Below are 26,279 nucleotides of genomic sequence, written 5' to 3' on the forward strand. Positions count from 1 at the left end.
TACGTCAGTAGCAAGTCAAAGAAATGTGCACTTTATTCAAAAAGTAAAGTTTTGTGAAATTCTCTTTTTATTTTCCTTATATAGTTGTACGCATGTGACATCATACACTGTAGTAGTCTTCTCATCCAGCAGTGACTGCGCAGATACTTAAAATATTCATAACTTTTGAACGGATTGTCCGATTTTCCTCAAACTTTCACTGATGTGTTCTACTAATGTTGCTGCTTTCACTCAATCCACATTGCTCTTTGGGTTTACCTTCCCTTTAAACTTGTGCATATATGTTTCTGTTTGCATAGAACCACTATAGCAGAAGAGCCACAGTTTTACACTAGTACTTGATAACATAATGTGATCCATGATCAGGAAATCTCTGAAACCACTGGACATTTATTTCCTGCATGGTTTCATTTCATTCTTTGATACTTACCTTGAGATTTTTGGGATTCCCAATCATTTCAAACTTTCCAACTGTATATATATACAACACAATATCCTGACAGAAAAAAAAAAGAATTTATAAGCAAACCACCAGCAAAAAGAAGTTGTGAGAAAATGTTTTTGTTGTTGTGTTTGAAGAAGAGAGAGAGAAAATAATAAATGTATGCTCAAGTTTATGCTCTGTGAAATGTACACAAGACTTAAATAACAATAGTATGTCAAAAAACAATAGTAACATGGTAAAAAAATACATAGTACAAGCATTGCTAGACTTTGGGATTTCACTGAAGAAAGCACGGATATTGCTATGTCAATTTTTCAAACATTTTCCAATCAATATATCCTATTTTTAACCAAATCTCACCATTTATCAGTTTTCTGTCCTTCAGTGTCTTTGACTTTATACTTGGACATGTATGTTGAATATTATGAGTCACAAAACATGTAATCATGAAGTTCATAGCAAAAGAAATAGTTTCCTTGTTGGAGAAATACAACTGCAACTACACTGCTTACACACTAAACACACATTTCACAAGCTTTGAAAAACAAATAGACAAAATATTGCTACTGGCTTCAAAACACTAACAGAAATCACAATCATTTCAGTATGGTAGCCAACTTTCTGTTTATACAAGCTGAAGGCATGCCTCTTTTTTAAGTGCTCCTAGGCTACTTATGATTTTTTTTATTAATTTTTTTCTTGATTCTACAATGAATAATGGTTTTGTTATCATATATCCACTCAAGAACTTATGTTTAAATAAAGTACTTTCCTTCAATATTTGCTGATTATTATGTCTCGTGGAATCATAGACTTTACTGCTCAAACCACATCAACTTCAGTTGTCTTGTGTTCAGTGCTATCATAAAAAAATAAGGTCTTTAACTAATAACCAGTATATCCACATGTATGTCAACAAGTAAAGAGTAGGAAATGTATGAATATGATGAGTGTAGAGAGCATATTCATCACACAAACTTAATGTTCTCCACCTGCACCGCATATATGCTGTTTTAGCATCTAAGTAACTATGCCACTATTCAAATTAACTGTACACACACCACCACTCAGCAGTGCTGATATTTGGGCAATGACAGGAGTACTTTAACCAAAAGATGATGATACTGATTGTGAAAAAGAAGAAGACAAGGGAGAAGAGGATAAAAGAAGAAGAAAAGAACAGAAAAAGATGATGACAAAGAAGAAAACTTTAGGATCATAAAAGAAAGTAGCAAAGCAGCATTGGGTAAAAGGAGAAGAAAACTGAAAAAAACAAACCCACAAGTTTCTTAGTTCTGACATTTGCTAGATAAAGCTTGAATCTTTTATACTCTGGGAAATGTATACAAGTCACTAGTGATGTTTTCAGTAGTGCACATTGTAACTAGATGGTCAATGAAAGACTGCATGTGTATCTGATTTTGAAGATGAGGAAACTATATTTTGTCAGTTGAGAATTCAATTCAATTCAGTTCAAATGAGAAGAGAAGAAATGAGAAGAATGAGAATGAGAGGCACCTTAAAGGACAAGTTCATCTTCATATACATGTGGATTGAGTGACTGCAGCAATGTTATTAGAACACATCAATGAAAGTTTGGGGAAAATCGGACAATCCGTTCACAAGTATGAATCTTTGAAGTATCTGCGCAGTCGCTGCTGAATGAGAAGACTACTACAGTGTATGATGTCACATGCATGCAACGGTAGAAGGAAAATATGAAGAGAATTTCACAAAATTTATTTTTTGAAAAGAGTACCCATTTCCTCCACTTGTCACTGATGTATGTTAGAGGTAATGTTATTCCCTCTGCCTTTTGAAAGAGGCAAGTCAAGTGTTCTTTTATGATGCAAGAGAAGTGAAAATATGTTGAATCTTCGTTATGTTTTCTTTATATTGTTGTACACAAGTGACATCAAAAGCAGTAGTAGTCTTCTCATACAGCAGTGACTAGGTAGAAACTTCAAAAATTCACAACCTTTGAATGGGTTATCCAATTTTCCTCAGACTCTCACTCATGTGCTCTACTAATGTTGCTGCATTCACTCAATCCACATGTCTATGAAGATGGACTTGTAGCTTTAGTGGCAGCTTAACACCCCTATCATTCTCAACCAACGATTTCCTACTGGTACAAAAATATATATATATATATATATATATTGTAAGAACATCATCACTGACCCAAGACATGAACTCAGGAAGCAACATTGGAAAAAAGAAAAAAAAATTGACTTGAAAGATGTCATCTCTACTCAAACACACACACACACACTTTTCTTCTGTAATTGGCTATGAAATTTCATGAAACCATCAGATATGGTTCATCTTGACATTTCTGATAGCCACGAGAAGTTTTTATCGACAAATTAAGGAAGGAAATGGTAGGTGTGCATGGTGTGCATTTCTACATGATTACCAAATTGTCTTGCCTTTTTTAACATGTTATATACAACAGATGCGTTTGACTTGTAAATACTTTCCGATGTCAAGCAGTAAAGATGGGTATACAATGTATTTACAAAGGCAAGTTAGTATCATGCACGTTCAAAAACCAAGCAAGACGCACGCAAGTTTTTATCTCCAGCGGGCTCATAGCAGTAATCAGCTCAGCCCAGTCGTGCAGTGGGGGAACGGAGGGCACTGGAAGAGAACGCATTCACGCACGGGGGTATCAAATACACCAATGGTCTATGGTGTGGTGCAGCGCACTGCGGAGAAATCTGTATCACACTTACCCAGAAGAGAAAGTTGAAGGCAAACATAAGGTATTTCACGCAGCCGACACATCCCGTAAGCGCCATGGTTTCTTCAATCGGTCTTCCCGCTCAACAACCTCAAAGAATTGACAATATATCCAAACTTAACAAGCCTCCGCACAATGACGAGGACAATAAAATACTCCTCGCTGTTTTTTTTGAAAGTTAGTAAACGTTCAGTTGGACTCGGGCCCAGACATATGGTTTACTCTACCACGTCAATGGAAGCCTACCAGATGGATGGTATTTGGTAGAGGGCGTGTGTGTATTAGGTACACCAGCAGTCTGAAACGTAATTGAGTGTGCGCGTCCTCTTTTCTTGTTGTTTTTGCTTTCCGTTCTCAGTGTCGATACGTGGCCAATAGAGCGCGGATTGGATGGCTGTTTTCGGGATGAAAAGCTCAAAGCTTCTAAATTTACTAAGAACAATAGAGGGGGCAACGGGGAAGCCCCCGACCCCTCAGAATTGAGAAAGAGGGCGTGACCGACTGCATGTGCGTATACTGTAATCACACAGGAATTAACAACGAAAGAGTTATTGCTCAATTTGCTGCTTACTAAGGGTTCATCCATTGGAAGTAGTCTCTAGTGAAGGAGAATAATAGCAATCTTCAACTTCTCCTGACTCATTTTTTTCCTTTTCTTCTTTTCTGCCTCCTTCGTCTTTCTTCTTCCTCTCCTTCTTCTTCTCCTTCTTTTTCTTCTCCTCCTTCTTTTGCATTTCAGGGCTTGTCCTAAAGCCTCACTTTGTTTGAAAATATTCCCGAATGAATATATACATGAGCGAGTACAGAAAATAGATTCAAAATATACGAGAAAAGCAGTGAATGAATTGATGGAAAACTTATTCAGAAATGTATCAATTAATAAAGGATAATATCCCTTATTATTATTATTATTATTATTATTATTATTATTATTATTATTATTATTATTATTATTATTATTATTATTATTATTATCATTACTACTACCACTTCTACTACTACTACTACTACTACTACTACTACTACTACTACTACAGATAGTACTACTACTACTATTACTTCTATTACTATTACTATATTGTAAGAGATAGTGTAAATGAACAAATTGAACAGGAAGAAATAAAGGGAAAAAAAAGCCACTTGAAAACGGAAAAAAGCTAACAATTCTGGTGACTTGGTCTCCGATTACCACCAGCGCAGCAAAGCGCGGCACTTCAAAAAGTTTATCGACCAAGCGAATGGCCCGGATAGGAGGCGGCGCACCTGTCGGACAGGTGCTCTGGGCAACACGTGCACCTAGGGGACAGGTGGATGTGAGCATCGGAGAGGTTAGCCCGCTGCCACACACAAAGTCTGCTGTGTCAGTACCAGTGTGTATTTGAGTTTCAGAACGCCCGATATTTTCATAGTGAGCTTGATAATACCAAAGCCTCTCTCATCCTGCTATGGATATATCAGCAGCCATATACCGCAGCCAAAATACCCAGACAGAATCAATGAAGAAATTAAAGGGGGAAAATCACTATAAAACTATAGAAGTTTCCGGGTCAGCGGCAGATTCTTCCTCTTGTAAGAAAGTGCTGCCGTTTACCCTACTCCGTGTAATATGAGGACAAAATCCCACCCCAACCCCCCCCCCACACACACACACACATTTCAGTACTAGTGTCTAAAAACGTTCCTCGTTCCCTGTCATGCCGTCATGTTGAACGCTTTGGGCATCCGTATACTCATATTCATCAAACTCAGTTTGCTTGGAACAATTTCCCCTTTTGAATTATATGAGTAATTGACCATTGCAGTTTTTCCGTTGTAAGTACAGTGTACTTTAGATATTCGACACCAAGACTGGGAAGATGCCACATGAGCTAGAATAATGAACTTCTCTCTTTTCTTTCGGCAACACAAGAAAGAAAGAAAGAAAGAAAGGGAGGAACCGACTGTGCAGAGTTTGTCGCTAGAGGGCGACATTACCGTAACGTGTTCCTTCTTCTTTGCACGAGTGGACTTGATAGTTTGGCAATACATTGTATATTCAGTATGATGTGGGTGCAACATCAAAATGATCACTATCCCCAACAGTCGATCCTGGGTCTGTGGATACCGGGTATCTTCAGTCAAAGAGACTTTTATGAGCGTCATCATTGACAGAATCACCATCTAATCATCGTCATCATTGACCTCATTAGAGCCGTCGTTGTCGTTATTATGATTTTCCTCATTATCTTCACCAAAAATTGCTTTGTGCAGGGTGGGAAGGGCATACAGCAGATACAGTAAACTTATAACAGTAAAACAAATGCTTTGTTTGGTTTTTTTTTTTATGACAAGAAACTTTGGAATGACTATGGACGCACATTGCACGTATTACAGCACTGACGTGTACTCTTAATGGACGCCCTCACGCGGTAAGGGAATTATAATATTACGATTTCATCACAATACTGAGAAGTGCCGCCAAGAAGCGACTGTACAAACATCTACGGCAGATGTGAAGTGTTGTATCGATCGACCATTCTCCTGGGAAAAACGAGAATTCATACTCACTCCTCATGCGGGTATTTATCTCTTGTATCTTTTTTGTTGTTGTTGTTGTTGTTGTTGTTTCATATACATTATCTCTTAGGCAATACATTCCAGCATTACGAATTAGCTGAAAGAAAAAGTAAAGTGAGAGGAGTGAAATGAAATCGCTTAGAGGTGGTTATACGGTTAGTAATGAAAGTGACAGTGTTCATTTCTTGAAACATAGTGCAGTAAAGAGAGCTTCGGCTCGTGCGAGGTTTGCTGTATATGCAACATTTGCCATAGCCTGTAGCTTGTCACATATTTTCATACTCATTGTTGCCTCTCTGTACAACTCCCTTTGAGGAATATTTCATTTCAATGTTGTCATGGGAACTATTATCAAGTTTTCGTTGTTTTTTTTGTGTGTTTGTGATGTAATGTATTTTGTAAGGCAGCTCACCACAAGCTTTGCTTTTTTGAGGTTCTGCCTTCCTGTACAATAGTTTCATGCATGTGATTTCCTACATGAAAAAAAGATGGAAAATAAATGTTATACAAACTTGAAACTTGAACTTGAAAGTTACTAGTATAAATTTTATCAACAACTCGCACGTTCTATCTATACAAATTTGCACACAGATATATGCGTGTATGATAACAATGTTATGTGTATGTGTGTATAATAATATGTGTATGTGTGTAATATACAAAATGAATTATGTAATTATGTAGTGTTATAGTGATGCAACTTCAAACAACTCATTTTGTACGTGTTGCATAAAACGGTGGACCTGGTTTTTGTATGTGTATTGTGTTCCATTTACACTACCTTGAACTTGAATAAAGTCATGATTAAATCTTATCTCCGATACGATCATCAGCTTTTAGCTGCCAAATACATTACACTCAGAGAGGTAACCCCACGACAACGAAGGAATTAAAAGCCATAGATTTCAAGAGCTGTTCAAAATGAATGGTGACTTCGTTGAATGACAAAAAACAAACAAAGAAACAAATAAACATGGTCATGGCCACGATATTTCATTATGCGAAACTTAACATAATTATAAACGTCGAGGGTAAAACACAATACTGACACTTTCTGGGAAACGTAATTGTCCAATTGCGCTGCTATTGAGACGACTGATCGATGTTTTACGCACTAAATATAGAACATCAAGAGATCGTTTGTTTATGCGCTATCAAATTGCTTGGCGATGCAAACCTAGTTAGATTTAGAGTGGTAAACACTTAATGCACATCGAAACTAAATGCCAATTACCCATGGAGCAATGGAGATACGAAGCAATAATGGAAGTTTCTTACATTATTCGCACAATGCCACCCCTTGTTACTTTCCGTTCGTAAGAGTGTCTTGTAAGAGCACGTGGGTAAATTTGGTTGAAAATTATTGTGCATCGACGTAAAGTGTCATCGATATTATTCAGTGCAGGAAATACGTATATACTCAATATACATCAAACAGCTTCACTAACTTGTCACCTCCTTCTAATATGTCTTCTTCATTCTTTTCTCGTAATATATAAAATCAGGAGTAGGTTAAAGAGCGCTCCAACAATTGAGCTGTCTCATGACTTACAGTTCACTTGTTGGAGCGCTCTTTAACTTACTCCTGAGTTTATCTATTATTCTTTAACTTAAGGTACGTTGATAAGTACAGTAACTATTCGGTATCCCATCATTGCATGTGATAACAAAGTATGACGTTTAAATTGAACGCCATTGTTACGTAATAAATCTGTCAATGCTCTCCTCCTTGTGCGTGTAATGACTACATTGCATCTAGATAGGTATGGATGATGGATGGATGGATGAATAGATAGATAGATAGATAGATAGATAGATTGATAGATAGATAGATAGATAGATAGAAAGATAGATAGATATAGATAGATAGATAGATAGATAGATAGATATAGATAGATAGATAGATAGATAGATAGATAGATAGATAGATAGAAAGATAGATATAGATAGAAAGATAGATGGATAGATAGATAGATAGACAGATATAGATAGATAGATAGATAGATAGATAAAAAGATAGATAGATAGATAGATAGATAGATAGATAAATAGATAGATGGATGGATGGATAGATTGATAAATGAATAGACAGGTAGGTACATAGATAGACAGACAGACAGAGAGACAGACAGATAGATAGATAGATAGATAGATAGATAGATAGATACATTGCTCAATGTTAGCAACCGGTCATGTATATCACAGACGTATAAATGTGTAATGAAAATTGTTGAAATCGTAGGAAATAACCATAGTATGTATATCTGACATCTGATGACATTGCTAAAAACAGGGAATCGTAAAATGATGCCATACAGAGAATAAATAAATCAAATCAAATCAAATCAAAAGAGACAATAATAACGCATACTACGTAATATGTGCTTTTTTTATACAAATAGTATAAGTGCCTATTCATACAATCACACACATGTACGTTGCCTACTTCGTCCTGCGACCTTTTCATTCTAGCTCTGTGCTATACATGCATAAATTTGAGGCGTGGACACGCGTTTCTCGACCAGTCAAACGGTCTACCAGTGGACCGTTCACTGGTCTTTCTTGCTCGCCATCTGGTCAAAGTATCGAGTGAAAGTTAAAGGCATAATTTACCATTTGCAGATGAAACAAAAACCCATCATTAGTGCTTTAAAATAGTTCTAAGATGTGAGTTAGGGATAGAAACAACCGATGTAAAAATTTGAACCAGTATAATCGATGTTAAGTATTGTTAAATATACACAATGTGAACAACAGTTATAATAAAAATGTTTCCAGACTAAACCGTCTACAGTTATGGTTCATTGAGAAAAATACTGACATCTCCTTATATTCTAGGCTTTATTGCAAAAATTTTATATGGTAGGATGTTTTGTGATACAACAGACCTACACATATGCATCAAATGTGACATCTTGAAATTTTTTCATATTACTGCTCCCAAAGGTAAACTGGAATGGGTCACGGTCAATGCCCGGGTCAGTGTCACTTGATGTAGCGTTATCCCGACTACTTACACTTTAAAAGAGCTATTACTAAAGCTGACGGTGCTACATTCTCTGATGTCAAAACTAAGCGGCTTCTAACACTACTATTAAAAACGGAAAGATTTTTGCGCTAGCTCATGTTTATGTGTGCAAGTGTGTGGGGGGGGGTTAAATAATGACAGTTATTATGAAGAATTTGTTTCAGGTTTAATTGTTAAGAATTTACAGAGCACATCATGATCACATCCCTTCTGCTGTCGTAGGATGGCATTATTATTACTTTCTTCATCTTCTTGTTATCGTCTTTTACAGTTTCTTCCATTTATTTTCTTCATAATGGAATCCATAGAAACACTTTAGAATTATCGCATATTTTTCGGTTGCGAATAATACGACTGAGAACAAATGAACATTGCCACACACAATCACTATGGAGGCAACTCTACAGCATGCACAGTTTAAAGGTCACAATATGCTGTTAAAAAACAACATAAACAACAAAAACGGGAAACATTGAACTACGCAGGTAAAATATGACTTCGCAATAATTACAGATTGCCACATTATCCCATGTTCTGACGTGCGTCACAGAATAAGATTGTCATCAGTAATAACTTCTGTTCTAAATGGTGTCCCTCAAGCCAAATGAGAACAAGGAAAAGTAGAAATTACGCGGTGCGTAAAATATGTCCCCGCCGGAAGTAGCATTTAGTATCAAAATGTACTATATAGGTCAAAAGATCACGATCAAGGTCAAAGGTCAAAGAAGTCAAAGGTCAACATTCTGTGTAGAAGTTTTGAAGCCCTCACCTAGTGCCATCACATAAAGCAAACGGAATCGAAATCCAGTTAGAAATGGCGAAGGAGTAGCATTTTGTAGCCAATGTACAATATAGGTAAAAAATCAAGGTCAAAGGTCAAAGAAGTCAAATGTCAAAATTCTGTGTAGAAGTTTTGAAGCCCTCACCTAGTGCCATCACATAAAGCAAACGGAATCGAAATCGGGTTAGAAATGGCGAAGGAGTAGCATTTTGTAGCAAAATGTACAATACAGGTCAAAAAATCGAGGTCAAAGGTCAAAGAAGTCAAAGGTCAAAATTCTGTGTAGAAGTGTTGAAGCCCTCACCTAGTGCCATCACATAAAGCAAACGGAATCGAAATCGGGTTAGAAATGGCGAAGGAGTAGCATTTTGTAGCAAAATGTACAATATAGGTCAAAAAATCAAGGTCAAAGGTCAAAGAAGTCAAAATTCTGTGTACGAGTTTTGAAGCCCTCACCTAGTGCCATCACATAAAGCAAACGGAATCGAAATCGGGTTAGAAATGGCGAAGGAGTAGCATTTTGTAGCAAAATGTACAATATAGGTCAAAGGTCAAGGTCAAAGGTCACGACTGAAATTCTGTGTAGAAGTTTCAAAGCTCCCATGTAGTGCTATCATATAAAGCAAACAGAATCAAAATTGGCTCATAAATGACAGAGAAGTAGCAAATTGAAGATTTTGATCACACACGGACGCACACACGGACGCACACACGGACACACGGACGGACGGACGGACACACGGACACACACACGTACGGAGCCCGTTTCATAGTCCCCTGCTCGAACTCGTTCGGCGGGGACAAAAAAATGGGGCAAAGTGGCATCAAAATACAGCAAAATGTGACACAACTTTATTACTTCTCGCCGGGTTTATTTTGTTTAGAGCATTATTTACCGCCCTCAGGTGGCAATATACAATATGAAGGGGGGGGGGGGAGGACACTCTGTACTAAGGATCCGAAATCTCAATAGAGTTTATTTTGTTTCTGTCTTTATTCTTGTTTCTTTTCTTTTTTTAGATGGCTATGATGAAGACAGAGGACGCAAGGATGATCACGGTGGAATGAAAATACACAAGACAAATTGCGCGGTCAATTTTGCTCACACACTGGACGTGTTGGAAGTACAGTGTAATGCCGTTATGACGAAGTCCTCGGGACAGGCGGTTTTCTTTTGTTATATCGAAATGTCCTTAAAACCGAAGAGAATGCGGTATAAATGATATAGATGATAATTTTGGACTTTAATTTTGATTTCGTTGTAATGAGAATTTCGTCATAACTGTGTTTGTTATAACGGGAGTGCACTGCAACACATTATATGACATAAATTTGATTTATTTTCATTTATTCATCTTCATCTCAAACAAAGAATATAATTGTATGTAACATATCATGCTAAAAAAAGTAAACTACACGTCAATTCTAAATACATCAAAATCAACATAGTATAAACACAATAAGTTGTGAAGCCTATAGATGCATAGAATCAAAATTAATAGTCTTTTTTTTTTATTTCACAGCGTTGTTTCTTTGCGAAATGCAAATGAAATGGCGGCTTATGAGAGCAGCTGCTGAAGATTTTTCTTTCCACCGTTACAAAATTGTCGGCACAAAAATGTCCCACGCGTATATTATATTGCGAGGGAATGTAGGTGGTAAAGATGTTGGTAAAGAGGGGTCTAGAAGAAGAGACTAATATCCATCGCTCATCTTTCTTGCACTCTGTCACACGAGGGTAAACCGAGAGTTCCGCAAACGTACAGTGACCTGCGAGTCAATGTTAGTCTCGGCTGGTCCGTCATGGTATACGAAGCGGACGGATTTCAACTGTGGCAATGACGATATGAAATACTGTCTGATGTTTGGCGTGCTTTCTGCTCCATTATCCTCCCCCCCCCCCCTCTCTCTCTCTATCTCTCTCAATCTATCTATCTATCTACTCATGTATCTACTTATCTATATCTATCTATCTATCTATCTATCTATCTATCTATCTATCTACTTATGTATCTATTCGTGTATCTATGTATGTATGTATGTATGTATGTATGTATGTATGTATCTATCTATCTATCTATCTATCTATCTATTTACTTATCTACAAATATCCATTCATATTATCTCCCTCTCTTTCTAGAACAATTCTATCTGCCTCGACATCTATCTATATACTAGTAATTATATGGATCATCTACAGTAGAAATCTATGCGTATAAATGTATTAAAGAACATGTTTGTACGCATTGGTTGAGATAATCATGATTTCGTGTTATTTCTACGACAGCACATAGAATTATTAAATATCTCCTTTCTATACGACAACATCAGAAATTATTTCCTTTGAATTCCTTCTTCACAAAAGAGCGGTATAAGGGAGAGCAATTATGATGTTAAGGCCTCAAGAAAGTATAGTCACAACATACAGGTTGGCCTCAAGGCCATGTCCATAAAATACACACAAACATCTTTGTCTTTCTCACTATCTCCCACAAACACACACAAACACACACACACACACACACACACACACACTCAAACACATACAACACACACACACACACACAAACAAACAAACAATATGAAATACTGTATCTTTTAGTGACAGTACGATGAATCATACTGTGATCGCTGGAGCCGTGTGTCTATTAAATGGAGATGCATGACTTCACATCAACAAAAGGAACGAAATGAGATATATGATTGAAAGAGTTTGTCCTTGATTCGCGATATTTGTCAATTATGAATCATCATCGAAATTCGTACGGCACTGAGCAAAGTTCATGAGCCATGGTCCCATATAGCAGTGTATCGCGGCGCGGTGCGCATTTCATGATTCACAATACTCTAGTGGGCTTTTCCCCCTTACGAGGTGATAAAACTCTTTTGATGAAGAGTCTTTAGCGACCACGCTACGGTGACATTCATCACTGGTGCTCCCCATTCTCATGATGATACTGGGACAATTAATGACGCAGGACTAGATTTCGGGTGAGTCATGGGAGAGAAGATACATCGCTCCTTTTAAAACCATTGTGTTTGCTTTCCTTGTCCTTATTTCAGACGAAAATAATTCTCTTGGGATTGTATATCATTATTGCATTCTATAGGCATGATAGGTTGCCAAAGTTAGCGATCTACAAAACTATTAAAGTAGCTGATACCTAGAAAGGCGATGACATTAATTCAGCTTCAGATGCATAGTAGCCAAGCACAACTTCCCTTTTTATTGTCAGTTACCACTATTACTAACTACAATTTATTAACACAACTATTGTTATCAATAACGTCAACTACTACTAATACAATTACTACTCCAGCAGCAGTATGACAGTTATTGACACTTTAGCTGTTGGCGGCGGTTTCTTTTCACCACGTGATGGTTCTATAGGTTCGAATTACCATGAAAGTGCTACATTCAATTAAATGCCATTCATTGAAAACCAAAGAACTGCTGCTAACTATCAGTAACAGTAGCCTATATTGTACTTGTAGAAGGAGTTACGACAGGGTATGGTAACTAGGCCTACTCGATTGTAGTAGCAAATAAGTCGAAATCGAGTACGTGACCTCTCGTTGGTGGCTCGACGGGCTTGGTGTGCCACGTGATCACTGTCTACTGCTTCCTTGTAATTACAACATTCACAAGACCTTTGTGTTTTCGTCATGACTGTTGTCCGTTTACTTAGCAGGCGACTTTTCGCACAGGAATATTTCATTACGACATGCATAGTGATCAATTCCACTTCTACGGCGGTCCTCTCCTCTATCTTACATTTCTCTACTCCACACAAACGAGCCGAGGTATATGTATATGCCTTCCGTTATCCGAGCCTCGCTTTCTTTGCACCCCGTTTCCGTTGTTCTTGTTGCTGTCTTTCCTACGGAAGGCAATCCGAGAAACGAGAATGTTCCTCTCGTTGGAATTCAGAGTTCCAGAGGATGCCGACGCAACGAGACCCATCGCATGATTAAAAGGTCGGAAAGTGTAGTCTCTGTCTTCAAAATTCTATCTTTATCAAGGTCAGAAATATCCGTAGCGCCGCTTGCGGCCATCGTCTCAATTTACGACACACAATCCTAGCTCCAGTGAAAACACAAGCAACATGATGAGATAAAGTAAAATACAAAGCATCAAAGATAAACATGGGAAGCCTGCTGCGCAGACTCTTGAGACAGTCGCTCCGAGCGCGAACGATGACCTCTGAGTGAGTTTCTCCGCGGTAGCGATTTATTGCCACTGGCAACCTCTGCCGAAACGACTGTGGACGTCAGGTTCGATTTCATTTGACCTTTTGCTCACTGTCCGAAAGGTACAGGTAAGTCTTGAATTCGTTGAATTCGAGACTGTGCTCACTCTTTCATCAATTTGCCAGCAGTGGTTGGAATTCAATTATCCCGTTATCATTTTGCTGTCTGATCATCTTGCTAAATTAATGCGTTTTGTCTCAAATCACATTCAAGGGTTGAATCTTGTGATATTATTTTTTTTTTCATTTCATTTCAGTTGCGCTGTTCTACATTCAAAAGTGACACAAAGACTTGTATAACACAGACATGCACTCGGACACAGAACAATATCACTGTACACAATAATTGTGTTCATATATTTTGAAACAATTTGATTTGCGAACGATATTTTGTGTGCAGGTTGTCTTTTATAGAGCATGAATATGACAGAGTAATGGAAGAGAGTATAGAGTACACAGAACACGAAGAATACAGCAAACGTTTCATTACAGGCAGACACAAAATGAAAGTTATCATTTCTAAACATACATGGGTTTTTCGCAAGATAGAATCGATTGAATCCACATAGGTCCATGACATTTAATAATGAGTAAATTAAGTGAAAATTCGAGTGTAGTTGAATAGGAAAAATTATCCCTTCATTGCGTAATCACTCAGTCGTCAGTCGACCGATATGGCTTTTCATTTTGTGTAGACGCGTGAAACACCCCATATTCTTGTTTTACGTTCATTTCTAAGGAAACATTATACGTGCTCCAATTGTTCAATTCCAGTATAGCCGGTAAAGATTATAATCAGCTTCACAATGGAGTTAATTAATTACATTTCAGGGTACCCAAAACAGACTAGTCATCGGGCGCTTCATAATTTTAATTAATCTGATGCTTCCACCCCCCCCCCCCCCCGGTTTGTCTCGTTTCTTTTTGTTGCTGTCGTTGATGTTGTTGTAGGTTAGATCATTTTTTCGCATTTCGAGGCCGGGAATATGCCCCACAAGGAAACAAAAATCGTTGTAGTACCCAAGGGAAACATTTTGAGGGGATAAGTCCTGTCATAAACAACGCATATTGTTTAACTTTTCTCTCTTACTTTTTTTTTCCTTTCTTACATTTCGCTCTTTTTTCCCCATGTATTGTCTCCTGTACCATATTTCCTGTCACTTCTGCTTTGTTCTCTCTTTTTTCGCATCTTCAATTCAATTCAATTCAATTCAATTCAATTCAATAGTTTACTTCTTTCCATCATCGCAAAAAGAAAAAGAGAACATGATTCAAAGCGGTACAAGTTTTCGATTTGTCTTCTATTCGTCTGATAAGGGCATTTTTTTCAAATACGATATAAAGTATATGTACGAATGATGTCAAAAAAGAAGAAACAATGCACTTTGTCATGGCAACAAAAATAGTAAATAATCATTAAGATAGAAAACTATTGTACATTTACTAATTGACATGATGCTGATACTATAAACAATACTTACTATGATTTTAGAATGCAAACATAGAAACTATGTTAATATGATCTTCGTGCCAACCTATACGGGAGCATTTCGTTCTTTCCCATCTAGATGTTTGTTTGTTTTTTTTTTTTTGGGGGGGGGGGGTTTGGGGGGGTTCATTTATTGACTTCTCTTATTTCCATTACTATCCTTCTTTTTTTTTTCTTCTTCTTCTTCCCCTTCTGGGTCTTATTTTCTATCTTGTTCCATATTCTCTTCTTCTTTTTGTCTTTCTTATGATCTTACTGAGTTTTATCTTCTCCTGCTTACTTGTCTCCTTATCTTGTTTAGCCATTTCTTTTTTTTTTTCTTCGTACGATTCGCCTCTTTTTGTGTTAAACGTAACGGGTGCAAGCATCGGGGTTGCAAGAGGGCTCCGGACACCTGAATCTCCATGGTAACGTAGGTAATGTACAAGACCGTTTCGCTAGAGGCATATTTCCTCTGTGCATGTATACAACCATTGACGGGTACACCAAGAGTGCACTGTGGCTTTGATGACTACTATACATGGTTGATTTGGCAACCTGCTTCTTTTACATTATGTGCTTTCTCCAAATAATATTTTCATTACTCATTATAAGCTCTTGGGCTTATCTCAAACAGGTCCTGTGACGTAATAATGAAATTTCTCTCAGTTCTGAGTATGTATGAAGCCTGTACTCGAACCTAATTGTCTCGGCACTGAATGCGCGTTCTCATCGCATCGAAAAAACGCGCTCGACCGCGGGCAGCGCATCGGGAGAGCGGCAGAATACATCACCGGTGACGGCCTCTGCGTCGACTTTTTCTCGGCAAAATAAAAATGCGAAAAACCCGATTCCGTCAACTTAACGCGACCAATTAATGCAAATTGTGCCGACTGTCTCCGTGCGCTGACGTGCATGTGCATGTTATAATTGCCTCGACTGTGGTCGATGGTGGAAATAGGAAACAAGGAAAAAGATTTAAAAAAATAAAAACTACAGAGAATTGGACTGGACAAAAATAAAGGAAGGCAGATAAGGTGATTGCCGTCACGGACGAAGCGCGTGTCTCCAACATTTCATCATAACAAATTGCGAGACTTTATACCTCACCGTTCCTGAACAAACAAACCAACGATGAATTCGGCAGAGGAAAGGCGGATGGTCAAATCGAGCACATTTCACTTATTTTCTATGAATGGAAATTTGTAGAAGGCAAACGTTTGGGGTTTGCTTTCTGTAGGAAATTCTGGATTTAGCTCTTATTTGATATTCAGCTGATTCTCTATGCAGGACACGTTCGGTACCCACTCCCCGCGCCTGCTTGAAAAATATCGGTATGAATTCGAAGACAGCAGGATTCCGCCTCGGCACGTCCCTCATATTTTGCTCGGAGTGAAATTTTGTGATTGTAGTTTTCCTTTGTTGAGAAGGATTGAGCTTCAAAGTGTCCTTGTTTTTCTTGAGTGTGTCGTAGTTTGTTTTCTTTCCTCTCCTTTTGACGGAGAGAAGGAAATTGTCTGAGAATGGAAAAAAAGAAGGGGATTATTAAAGCATCACAGTGGCAGAGGCAAGAGACAACCTCAAGGGCTAAGAATAACTCGACGAGGCGAGGCGGACATCTATACTTGCAGCTGGCGGAACGGCGATTGTTTGAGAGTTCGACCCGAGCTAGGACGAGCTCATATTTCGCACTAATGTTACTCATAACAATCGTCTGTGACGTCACTGTTTGGCTGCCCTGGTTGAATCTGGCTACATCACGGGGGAAAAAAAGTGGGATGTATATCACGTGACATTGAAAATCGATTTACTCGCTGACATATTACTACAAGCAAACAATCCTTTATTCTTTGTGCCGAACGCGGGACGCATCGTTACGCAGACGGACATTGTTACAACTCTGAACATGAGAGAGGGAGAGCTTGTTTGAGAGTAATATCTAGAGCAGGAGCGGAAGGGCGAACACGGCTAACATAAGACTGATTTGATATTCTATCCAAAGTTCCTGTCAACCCAGCACCACCACCATCCATCTTTATGTGTCGGTCTGATAGCAAATTTTCAAGGAAGTTGAGAATTTGCCCCACTAATCACCGTCTAAAAATGCCAGGCAATACCTTTAAATTTCGACATGTGACAGAGGGAAAAGCGAAAGGAGGATGGGGGAGGAGAGGAACACACATAAACAAACCACCATATAGAAAGAGCAAGACAGTGACATCGCATACTTACCCACCTGAAAAGACAAGGTCAAATACAGATCTATAAAGAGACAGAGGGGTAAGGAGGTCAAGAAATGAAATTGAAATAGGCAGGTTTGCGTGAGGGACGAGATAAGGTAGAGGGGTATAGGGTGAGAGAGAGAGAGAGAGAGAGAGAGAGAGGGTGAGAGAGTGGTAGGACTAATCGGCAGAAATGAAATCGAAAACATGCAGTGAAACAAACTCAGAGTATCGACGTGAGGAGAAAAGAAAAGCGGGAATAGTTCCTTCTTTTTTTTTCGCTAGTAGTTTCACATCTGGGGAAGACAGCGGAGAGTTAGGAACTATCGTTCATATTGCTTTCAAGAATGCACTATTATTATTGCAAAAGCGGTCGGCCAGAGAGGAACAATTCTCCACATTACTTCGGTTACGGTGCCATTTGAAATGGATCGAGTTCAATCAAGTTTCGAGTCGTGCAAGCCAATGTTCGCGGGTTATGTGCAACTAATACACGGTGAAATACGGCAAACTCGCTCCGGTGCGCATGCGCACCATGACTGAAATATTATTTCAAGCAAATCTCGGAATGAATAAGTAAACGCGACTTTGATTTCACAGAAAAACAATGAAGACTTCGATATCAATCATAACTGTCTTCAAAATCAAACAGAATCTCTTTGTGCGTAAGAACTCTCACATCAGTGACGTTCAGAGCATTGTACACTTCTGTGGAACGTTTGTTGAGCGATTTGAAAACTGCATGAAAGTACTACTTCCACTCGTGACAACTTTATACTTCCATGACGCGAGCCCTGCCACTTAATTTGTTTGCAGGGAAGATTAAACACGAAGCTTGTTATTTCATGGCTCAATGTACCTGGTCAATAAATAGATCGTATACCTGCTCAGTTTCTTTAAAAAAAGGACCCAAGGAAGGGAGAATTACTGAAAAGGAAAGAGTATAAAACCTCAATAGCACTCTTTTTTTACTCTACTAGCAGTGACTAGTAATATATCTACCAGTATGCCAGGTTTGATAACAAAAATTATAATAGGGCTATATCTACCCCTAACCTCCAGTATCTGAATTTCACTACGGCGAACATTTCAACCTTGGTGTCGACGGGACGAAGATATTTATGGCGCTGTTCATACATTCCGTAGATGCATGATTCGTGTACATTTACAAAGATGATGAATATATATATGACCACACACAAACATAAACTGAAAAATATGCAATTGATATGTAAACGACGACGTGATAACTGAAATGAATATCATGGTTGATGACATAAATTTCGCTTGGATTTTATAATGTTAGAGACAGATCTCGACGTATAGTAAAAGGGAAAAACTAATCCCGGGTTCACGGTTAAAGCAGAAGGACCGTGTCCTACTGCATTTGATTTGATTGTATTTTGAAATGGCTATGAGTTTGGGGAAGGGGTTAGATAGTTGTTCATTGTTTCATTAGTTTAAATAAAGAATAAGGAAATACACAAAATGAGCGATATATACAAAGAATACTAAAATTAGCAATTCATCAATAAATGTCCAATGAAGGCAGCGAAAGAAAGGTGTAAATAAAGATCATGCGCATGATATGCGATGTGCGAAGCCTTCAGTAAACGCCAATTCAATTATGGAGCGTGCATTGTGCGACACAGGCAAGATAAGTTACAGTTTGTAAATGTCGAAATATAAGGTGCATCACGTACGCATGGAAATCAACAATCGCTAGGCACTATATGGATCGCCACACACGTTTCAAAATCGATCGCGCAAGACGAACAGCAGGTTGGTATATCACTCAGTCATTGACATTAGTGGTAAGAGATACATTAAAGGGGGGATGTAGACGATTGTGCTATCGACATATTTTTTTTCTCTCTTTTGTACAAACTCAATGTCTGGTTTTTTACTTTTTTTGCAATCAAACAGAGGGTAATCTACAGGAATAGTTTTTTTTTCCCCATAATAGTCAACATGGCCCAACGTTCGATGCCATTCTTGATGTACATGGCGCCTCCAAGAAAAAAGTTAAACCACAAGTATAAACAATTTCACAGGTGAAATCTGAGCATGTATACAGATAAAGGTCACCTCTCTTGAAATTGACTTGAAACTGATGTGGTATTCAAAAACTGGATAGGTCTTCATCGTTACGTTGTTAAAAACATCCATGTATGAACCACGTGCATATTGGAACGTACATGTGAGTATGTAGTCTCTTCAACCAATTAATCAGCAAAATATTTTACTGCAGTATTTGCATGTCAATTACCACTTTCTGCTTTGGCTGTTTCCAACTGCTCTTCTAAAAGACTACCGTGTTTTATAAAGTCTATGGTCCCAGAGGTCATTGAAAAATAGTCCTAACTACATGTAAACAGGCTCGTTGGCTTTGAATGTCGACATACAATACTATCGAGAGTCGATGGCAATTATACACAACAGATCACTGAATGTGTGTAAGACACTAAAATGCAGTAAAATTAATCTATAGCAACTCCAGAGACCACGAAGTGGCTGTCTTGATCACGTGGTCGTGATTCCCACCACCACCCCCCCCCCCCCCCCGACCCCCTTATCACATTTTTTTTTTCCTTGGGCAAGAAACTCCTTTGATTTGTCGAAATGCAACAGGGGTAGTTCAAAATGTTACAGCTCTTTCTTATCAATATGCCCTGGGATGAATGATTTTCACCAACATAAATGTGCTCAAGTCTGAGTCAGCATACACTTTGGAAAATATTAAAAAAATAATTTTTTTTTTTTTGGGGGGGGGGAGGTAGTTTATCTTCATTTATTGGAGAGGAAAAATATAAAGAAGGAAAGAAAATAATTAGAAATAAAACAAGTCCATAGCACAAGGGGTTGTTCCAGGACAAGACATGTGACAATGCGATTACATTGTACTGACACTGACTACCAGTATTCTTTGTGATTGAAAAATAATTACACCAGTCGCGCACGCTCATCATGCATATTCTCTGTTTATATATCAGTGGTGACAGAAGAGTACACAGTCTCCGGGGTATATCCGTGGTTTTTCTCTCGCACCTGCCCGAGAAACGCAAACAAAGCCCCAGGCACTTACTTTCAATCAGCTTTTGAAGTGGAGAAAGAGAGAGACAGTTCGTGGATCCTTGGAGTTTTCCATCTCCACAATCGTCACTATCTTGATCAGTACACTTTCTTTTCAATTGGCTATTATGCGAACATCACTTACTGGTGAAAGCGACAAAGTACTACTTAATGAATATAGGCCTCATCCTAGTGTTCCTATACGTCTCCTCACAGCACAGCAGTCTCAATAAGAACGCTCCGTTAAAACTTAATTAATTTTTCTTTTGTGAAAAGGCATTTACTTAAATGAACGCAAATTTGCAATGACAATTTATGTCATTATTCGGGAAATGTGAGAGCTGACTTGAGCTTATATCTCTGAGAGCATGAAGAACAAGAGATCTACTTTAAAAACCCATCGTCGCTGCCATTATTCACCCACACTCCAGCCGCTGCGGGATATAGCGAACTATGAAACTCAACGAACGACAAGATCTAACCTGGCGACTTTGAGAAACGCCACTTCATGTTAGAGACTGTCTCCCTGCGGCTTAATAGAGTGGATACGATGTATGGTGTGTACATTCAAATGCTAAAACACATAAACACCTAAACACATACACAAACACACTCACTCACTCACACACACACACACACACACACACACACACACACACACACATACACACATCCTCACAGCTCTCTCTCACACACACACACGCGCACACACACACACACACACACACACCTAAGGACAGAATGATTTAGGTTCTGTGATGCTCAGTGGTCAACTAATGAAACCAAATGTATGACGACCAAAGGCAAAGAGATATAATAGGATGGCGGAGAATATTAACTGATAATATCTTTCCTCTCTACAGCAATATAGTGGTACTCGCTGGTATCGTTTCACCAGTACATTGAGTTCTGCAGAAAAACAAAATAGACTTAAAGGAACAAGAAAAATAAACAGACATGCCGACAAAAGAAAGAAAGATCGACAGATACATAAAGCGAGATATAACAACAGACAAGAGATGGACAGAGATGGGAAGGGATGAGAAAAAGAAAGTATGAGAAGAGAGAAAGAGAAAGAGAGCGAAACATATCAGGGGGAATGGAGAGACACAGACAGAGAGAGAGAGAGAGAGAGAGAGAGAGAGAGAGAGAGCCACGAAGAGAAGGAATAAATGCTGCCAAACAAATTACCTTTCAGAGACCACCATGGGAAATCAGGACGATGATGGAACCAAGAGATATTCGCCCTCATAAATCACCACGAGGAACTTAATTACTCCCGTCCGCGCCACGCGAACAGCATCTTGATCACGTGATCACGAAGGCTCTGAACAAGGCGCCACGGCGAAATTTACGAGCGCCTTTGGCATGGGTATTAAGGTCACAAAATATGATATACATTCACACACTATTGCATTCATCCATGAATGTCAATACAGTGATTACTCCAGTGTATGATACCTCTGCATGATGTAATATTCAGCCATGCACCAACAAAACTTCAAAAACACACAACTATCTGCGCGTCGCACGTGAAAGACCATCAAAGTTAAACAAAGACAATATTAGTATATACGGAATATGGCATCAAGAAAGCATTATTATAATGGCATCTTAGCGATAAAATATTCCGGCTACTGAAGGTGGAATTTGTGAAAACTTCGCATCGGACAAAATCTTACCGGACATGCCCAGTTTTCCATGTAATCCACAAGAAAAACGCTAATCGCCCGTGTACAAACTATTTGTACATTGATCAGAGAAAGTATTGTGATCCGATTAAGTGTCTCACGTAAAACAAGGCTCGCAAATGTATTTTGGTTTGTCCATTTTTATCAATTCATTCTCGTCTCATTTCCTTCAGTTTTCCTTCGAGACCTCCATTAGCTACATGTTCTTGTTCAGCTTGTGCTTGTCAGTAAAACAGAGATAAAAGTTCAGAGTTAAGCGGAACGCAGGATGAAACACTGGTTATGCATCACATAGATCCACGAACATAAGACACGATTGAGACTCAGTATGTGTGCGCTGTAGTGACAATACAGAATATCATAACAAGCTGATAAGAAGGATGTGAGGGTATTTATGCCTTGTTATGCCCTGTCGGGTTCGATAACTTCTAACGTGTATGATTTACATGCAGTCTTATTGTATCACGTCTTTAAGTTTCTGCATGCCTTGCAAAATACGAATCAGAAATTGGGGCCATCAATACCCTATGACTGCATAATTTACCTCTCCTCAGGCATGTCAGGCGATGGGATCATTGTATTCATATTTCATGACATTGTCGAAACATCAAACCTATATAACAACACCTTTCGCCAATCCGATCTGTGATATATTCGTGGCTAGCTTGTGAGGGGCTGATTATATATATTTTTCATATGATGTAAATGTTTCTTCCAGACACACACACACGCACGCATGCACACACGCACACACGCACACACACACACACACACACACACGCACGCACACACATACACATACGCACATGCACACACAAAATCTCTCGTCTTAGTATACAATTTTCCTGCGACTTTCGTAATACTCAGAGTGAAGATAGCATCTTCTTTCATGATTGATGTAAGCCCGCAAGTTGTCGTTTCCATGACAACGGAAGATTCTCGTTGTGATTGGGATGGTATCATTTTCGATCATGCTTTTCCAGTGCACCGGTCCAAGAAATTCGTGTAGTTTAATGATAGCTGAGGCTTAAAAGCATGCATTGCATTACGTTAAATGTGCAAAGACCATTCCCCCACCCCCTCTTTTTTTTTCGGGGGGGGGGGGGGGTTGCCCACACACATAAGCCAGTCGTTTGTATGACATTTCTAGAGAGTCACGACTGTAACTTTACGTACATTTTTTTCGTTAATTGCTGGTGACAAAGAGTCGCCCTGAAAATCCATGCTCTCGCAATACTAGCGCGCGATTTAGAATTCACCATATTATTTTAGTTACAGTACAGGATGTAAATAAACAGCATATATCAATTACATCTTTAAAGGGGAGATTTTAATATATTGATAACCATAGAAATCGGTACTTCTCTCCTTGAGCCAGGCTCAGCAAGTCCCAACGAAGCACGTCATATTCTTCTCCCTCAACCATCATATAACCAACATGAAAGATAACGCCGTAAAATCGTATCATATTCGTCCTCAGTACACCAAAGATCCCCATGTTACGTCAAGAGTTAAAATTGCACACCAAATCAAGACCTTTCGCCCTCAAGGCAGCTAGATTTCAATGTAGTGACTGTTTCAACCTCTTAAGAAAATAATGCTCCTTAAATCACCATTCGCCATTCTCCTATTCCAGCACCTCACACCCTAAAACCACTGATGTCCGAGTATCTTACTGAAATGGAAGGTAAATGCCTTCCGATGACTTTCCTGTCGATAACACCCATATCCACCCCGTCTAGCGACGTAAACGTGCGTTTCTTAGCATCTCTCTGATATACTGTATGATCACAGTCACAATAAAACATACCTCACCTTAAAACCTAGCTCCCTGCTCCTCTAAAAATAGTGGATATTCTATTCAAGATGCTTGATACGACGCATTGGATGCTTTTCCTTAATCACGTCGGACGTGCGGGGAGAGAGTAAATGGCTCTCTCAAAACAATGACATTTTAATGGCGATTCAAGGAAGACCTTATCAAACCGTTGTTTTATTCATGAAACACATAGAAGTCGGAGATTTTATAGAGAGATGGCAATTTCTCTATAGAACGTCTCCTGAAAAAAAAATGACGTTGGAAAGGCGTTTCGGCGAAGAACACGATATCAAAACTCGATCCGCATAAAAGCAGTAACAAATCCAATCCTTAAAATCGAAAAGCAAAGCACGGCCTTCTCAAATTCACTCAAACAAATGATCTCCTTGAGCATATACTAGTAATAGAAGACAGAATAAGAGACATCGCGGTTACATTTTTCTCTTTTTACACACGGCACCAAGGCAAGCCTCGTTACTCGTTAATATTAAGTAGAATAAGAATAGTTACTTAATATTAACGAGGCTTGCCTTGGTGCCGTGTGTATTTTCTGCGTCAAATTTGTACGCAAATTTGTCAAAGAATATAAAGCAACAACAACGACAGAAGTACACATCCCTGAACGAGTGGATAAAGGCGGCTCGCTCCACTCGCCGGCCAACAGGTTTGTGGGGTAAACGCGCTATACGGGGGCACGCAGAGCGAGTCGCCTTGTTTAAAGGCTAGGAAATAGCCTGCTTGCTTCCATTTGTGTATTAAGACATAGGCTCTAGAATTTCCCTATTCGGCCATAAAGTGTGCTATTTGTGAGGCAAAGTACATAAAATTGAGTCACAAACACAAATCGACAAAAGTTAGAAGACGGCATTATTCTACAAAGGAGGAATGCGATAGATGATTAAGTGGTGTGTATTTCGTTTTTCTCGTTTAAAAAAAATATCGTTCGGAAACACAAAATAGCGAGGAAAAGAAAGAAATGAGAAGAGTAAGCAAGAGAGAGCTGTCCTGTTTACATGCTAAAATAGTTTTTTTCCTTTTAGCACGAATAGCTGACGAAAAAATAAAACAAAGACATTGGGTCAGTTACATTGCATGTTAACATGCACCCTACGGGAATAGACCATCAACTGACAAAACAAAATATAAGCATTTAATGTAAGCCTCTATCACAAACATATCATCTGAAAACCAGAATGCTTGCCAGAGTTTGCAACAACTAAAACATGCAAATATTGAAAAATTGAGCACGTCAAGCCAGACAGAACAGCTTGTGACTAGATCCTTGAAGGAAATTTATCCATAAATCAAATATAATAGTTCATTGGCCTATTACAAGCTAAAAGTAAAAAAAAAAAAAACAAACGTAAAAATCGCAGTTCCAATGGTTTCAAGCCACTTGAAATTACACATTGATAGCTTAAAGTGCTACATTGAATTCCAACATGCGGGACAATAGACACGTTTACAAACATATTCCCTATGACTTCACTTTGACTTTCCTATGACTTCACCCGGAAAAACTGCAAAACGAAAATATGCATGATGATAAATCCACTCTGAAACTGAAATAACTGAGACCACAATACTGAGGTTGTGAATAGCAACAAAAAGAAAAGAAAGAAAAACTCGATTGTGCTTTTCTACATTGCAGAGAAACAAACTGACGTACGACACTTGCAATTTTTTCACCACTATATGGTTGGCCCTTGAGGACATAATGAATCTGTGATTAACGCCGTGGGCTGAGACACACACTGACCTACTAACCCCGCGATTTTCACACACAATTTCAGTTTTTACAGCTCAGGAGGTTACTCAAATTATAAAGACTAAGCCACTCAGCCCTCGTTTACCTTTAAGAGTCAACGAACTTGACCCTTTCAAACTACCGGTCCAATGCTATGCACCCTCGGGTGCCTGGTTCTGATACGCCCCTTTACCCCTTGCGGTCTTCCCATATTTGCGCCCTTATTCACACCCCTTACATTCTTGTAGAATATCATTTTACAAAATAATCATTCTCTCCTTGCATACTGAGAAAAATATGAAAAAAAAATAGACAAACCCTCGACTTTAAATTGAGGAATGGCATTATGATATATTTCAGAAAATAAAAGAGCTCAAGTTCTTGCAATTACTGGAGCAGTCGCAGGAAGGAAAATCTATAAAAATGTCATTAATTGCTTCAAATTGATAAAGAA

General features: G+C 38.6%; 1 protein-coding gene across 2 annotated transcripts in view; it reads right to left on the bottom strand.

Annotated features, from left to right (window-relative positions):
- The window catches only part of LOC139731003 (CD9 antigen-like), a 172,667-nt gene that overhangs the window by 62,136 nt on the left and 84,252 nt on the right, over positions 1-26,279 (bottom strand). Inside the window, exon 1 of one of the 2 annotated variants that reach the window (XM_071641878.1) lies at positions 3,184-3,448. The exons of the other annotated variant lie outside the window; for it this stretch is intronic. Coding sequence (XP_071497979.1) covers positions 3,184-3,249 — 66 coding nt within the window. The 5' untranslated portion in view covers positions 3,250-3,448. Of the gene's footprint in view, positions 1-3,183; positions 3,449-26,279 lie in introns of those variants that run through there. 2 annotated transcript variants of the gene reach the window in all.

Source organism: Diadema antillarum, unplaced genomic scaffold, assembly GCF_040938485.1.
Source record: "Diadema antillarum isolate AM-2024a unplaced genomic scaffold, OU_Dant_1.0 seq00000348_RagTag, whole genome shotgun sequence".
In the NCBI taxonomy this organism is placed as follows: domain Eukaryota; kingdom Metazoa; phylum Echinodermata; class Echinoidea; order Diadematoida; family Diadematidae; genus Diadema; species Diadema antillarum.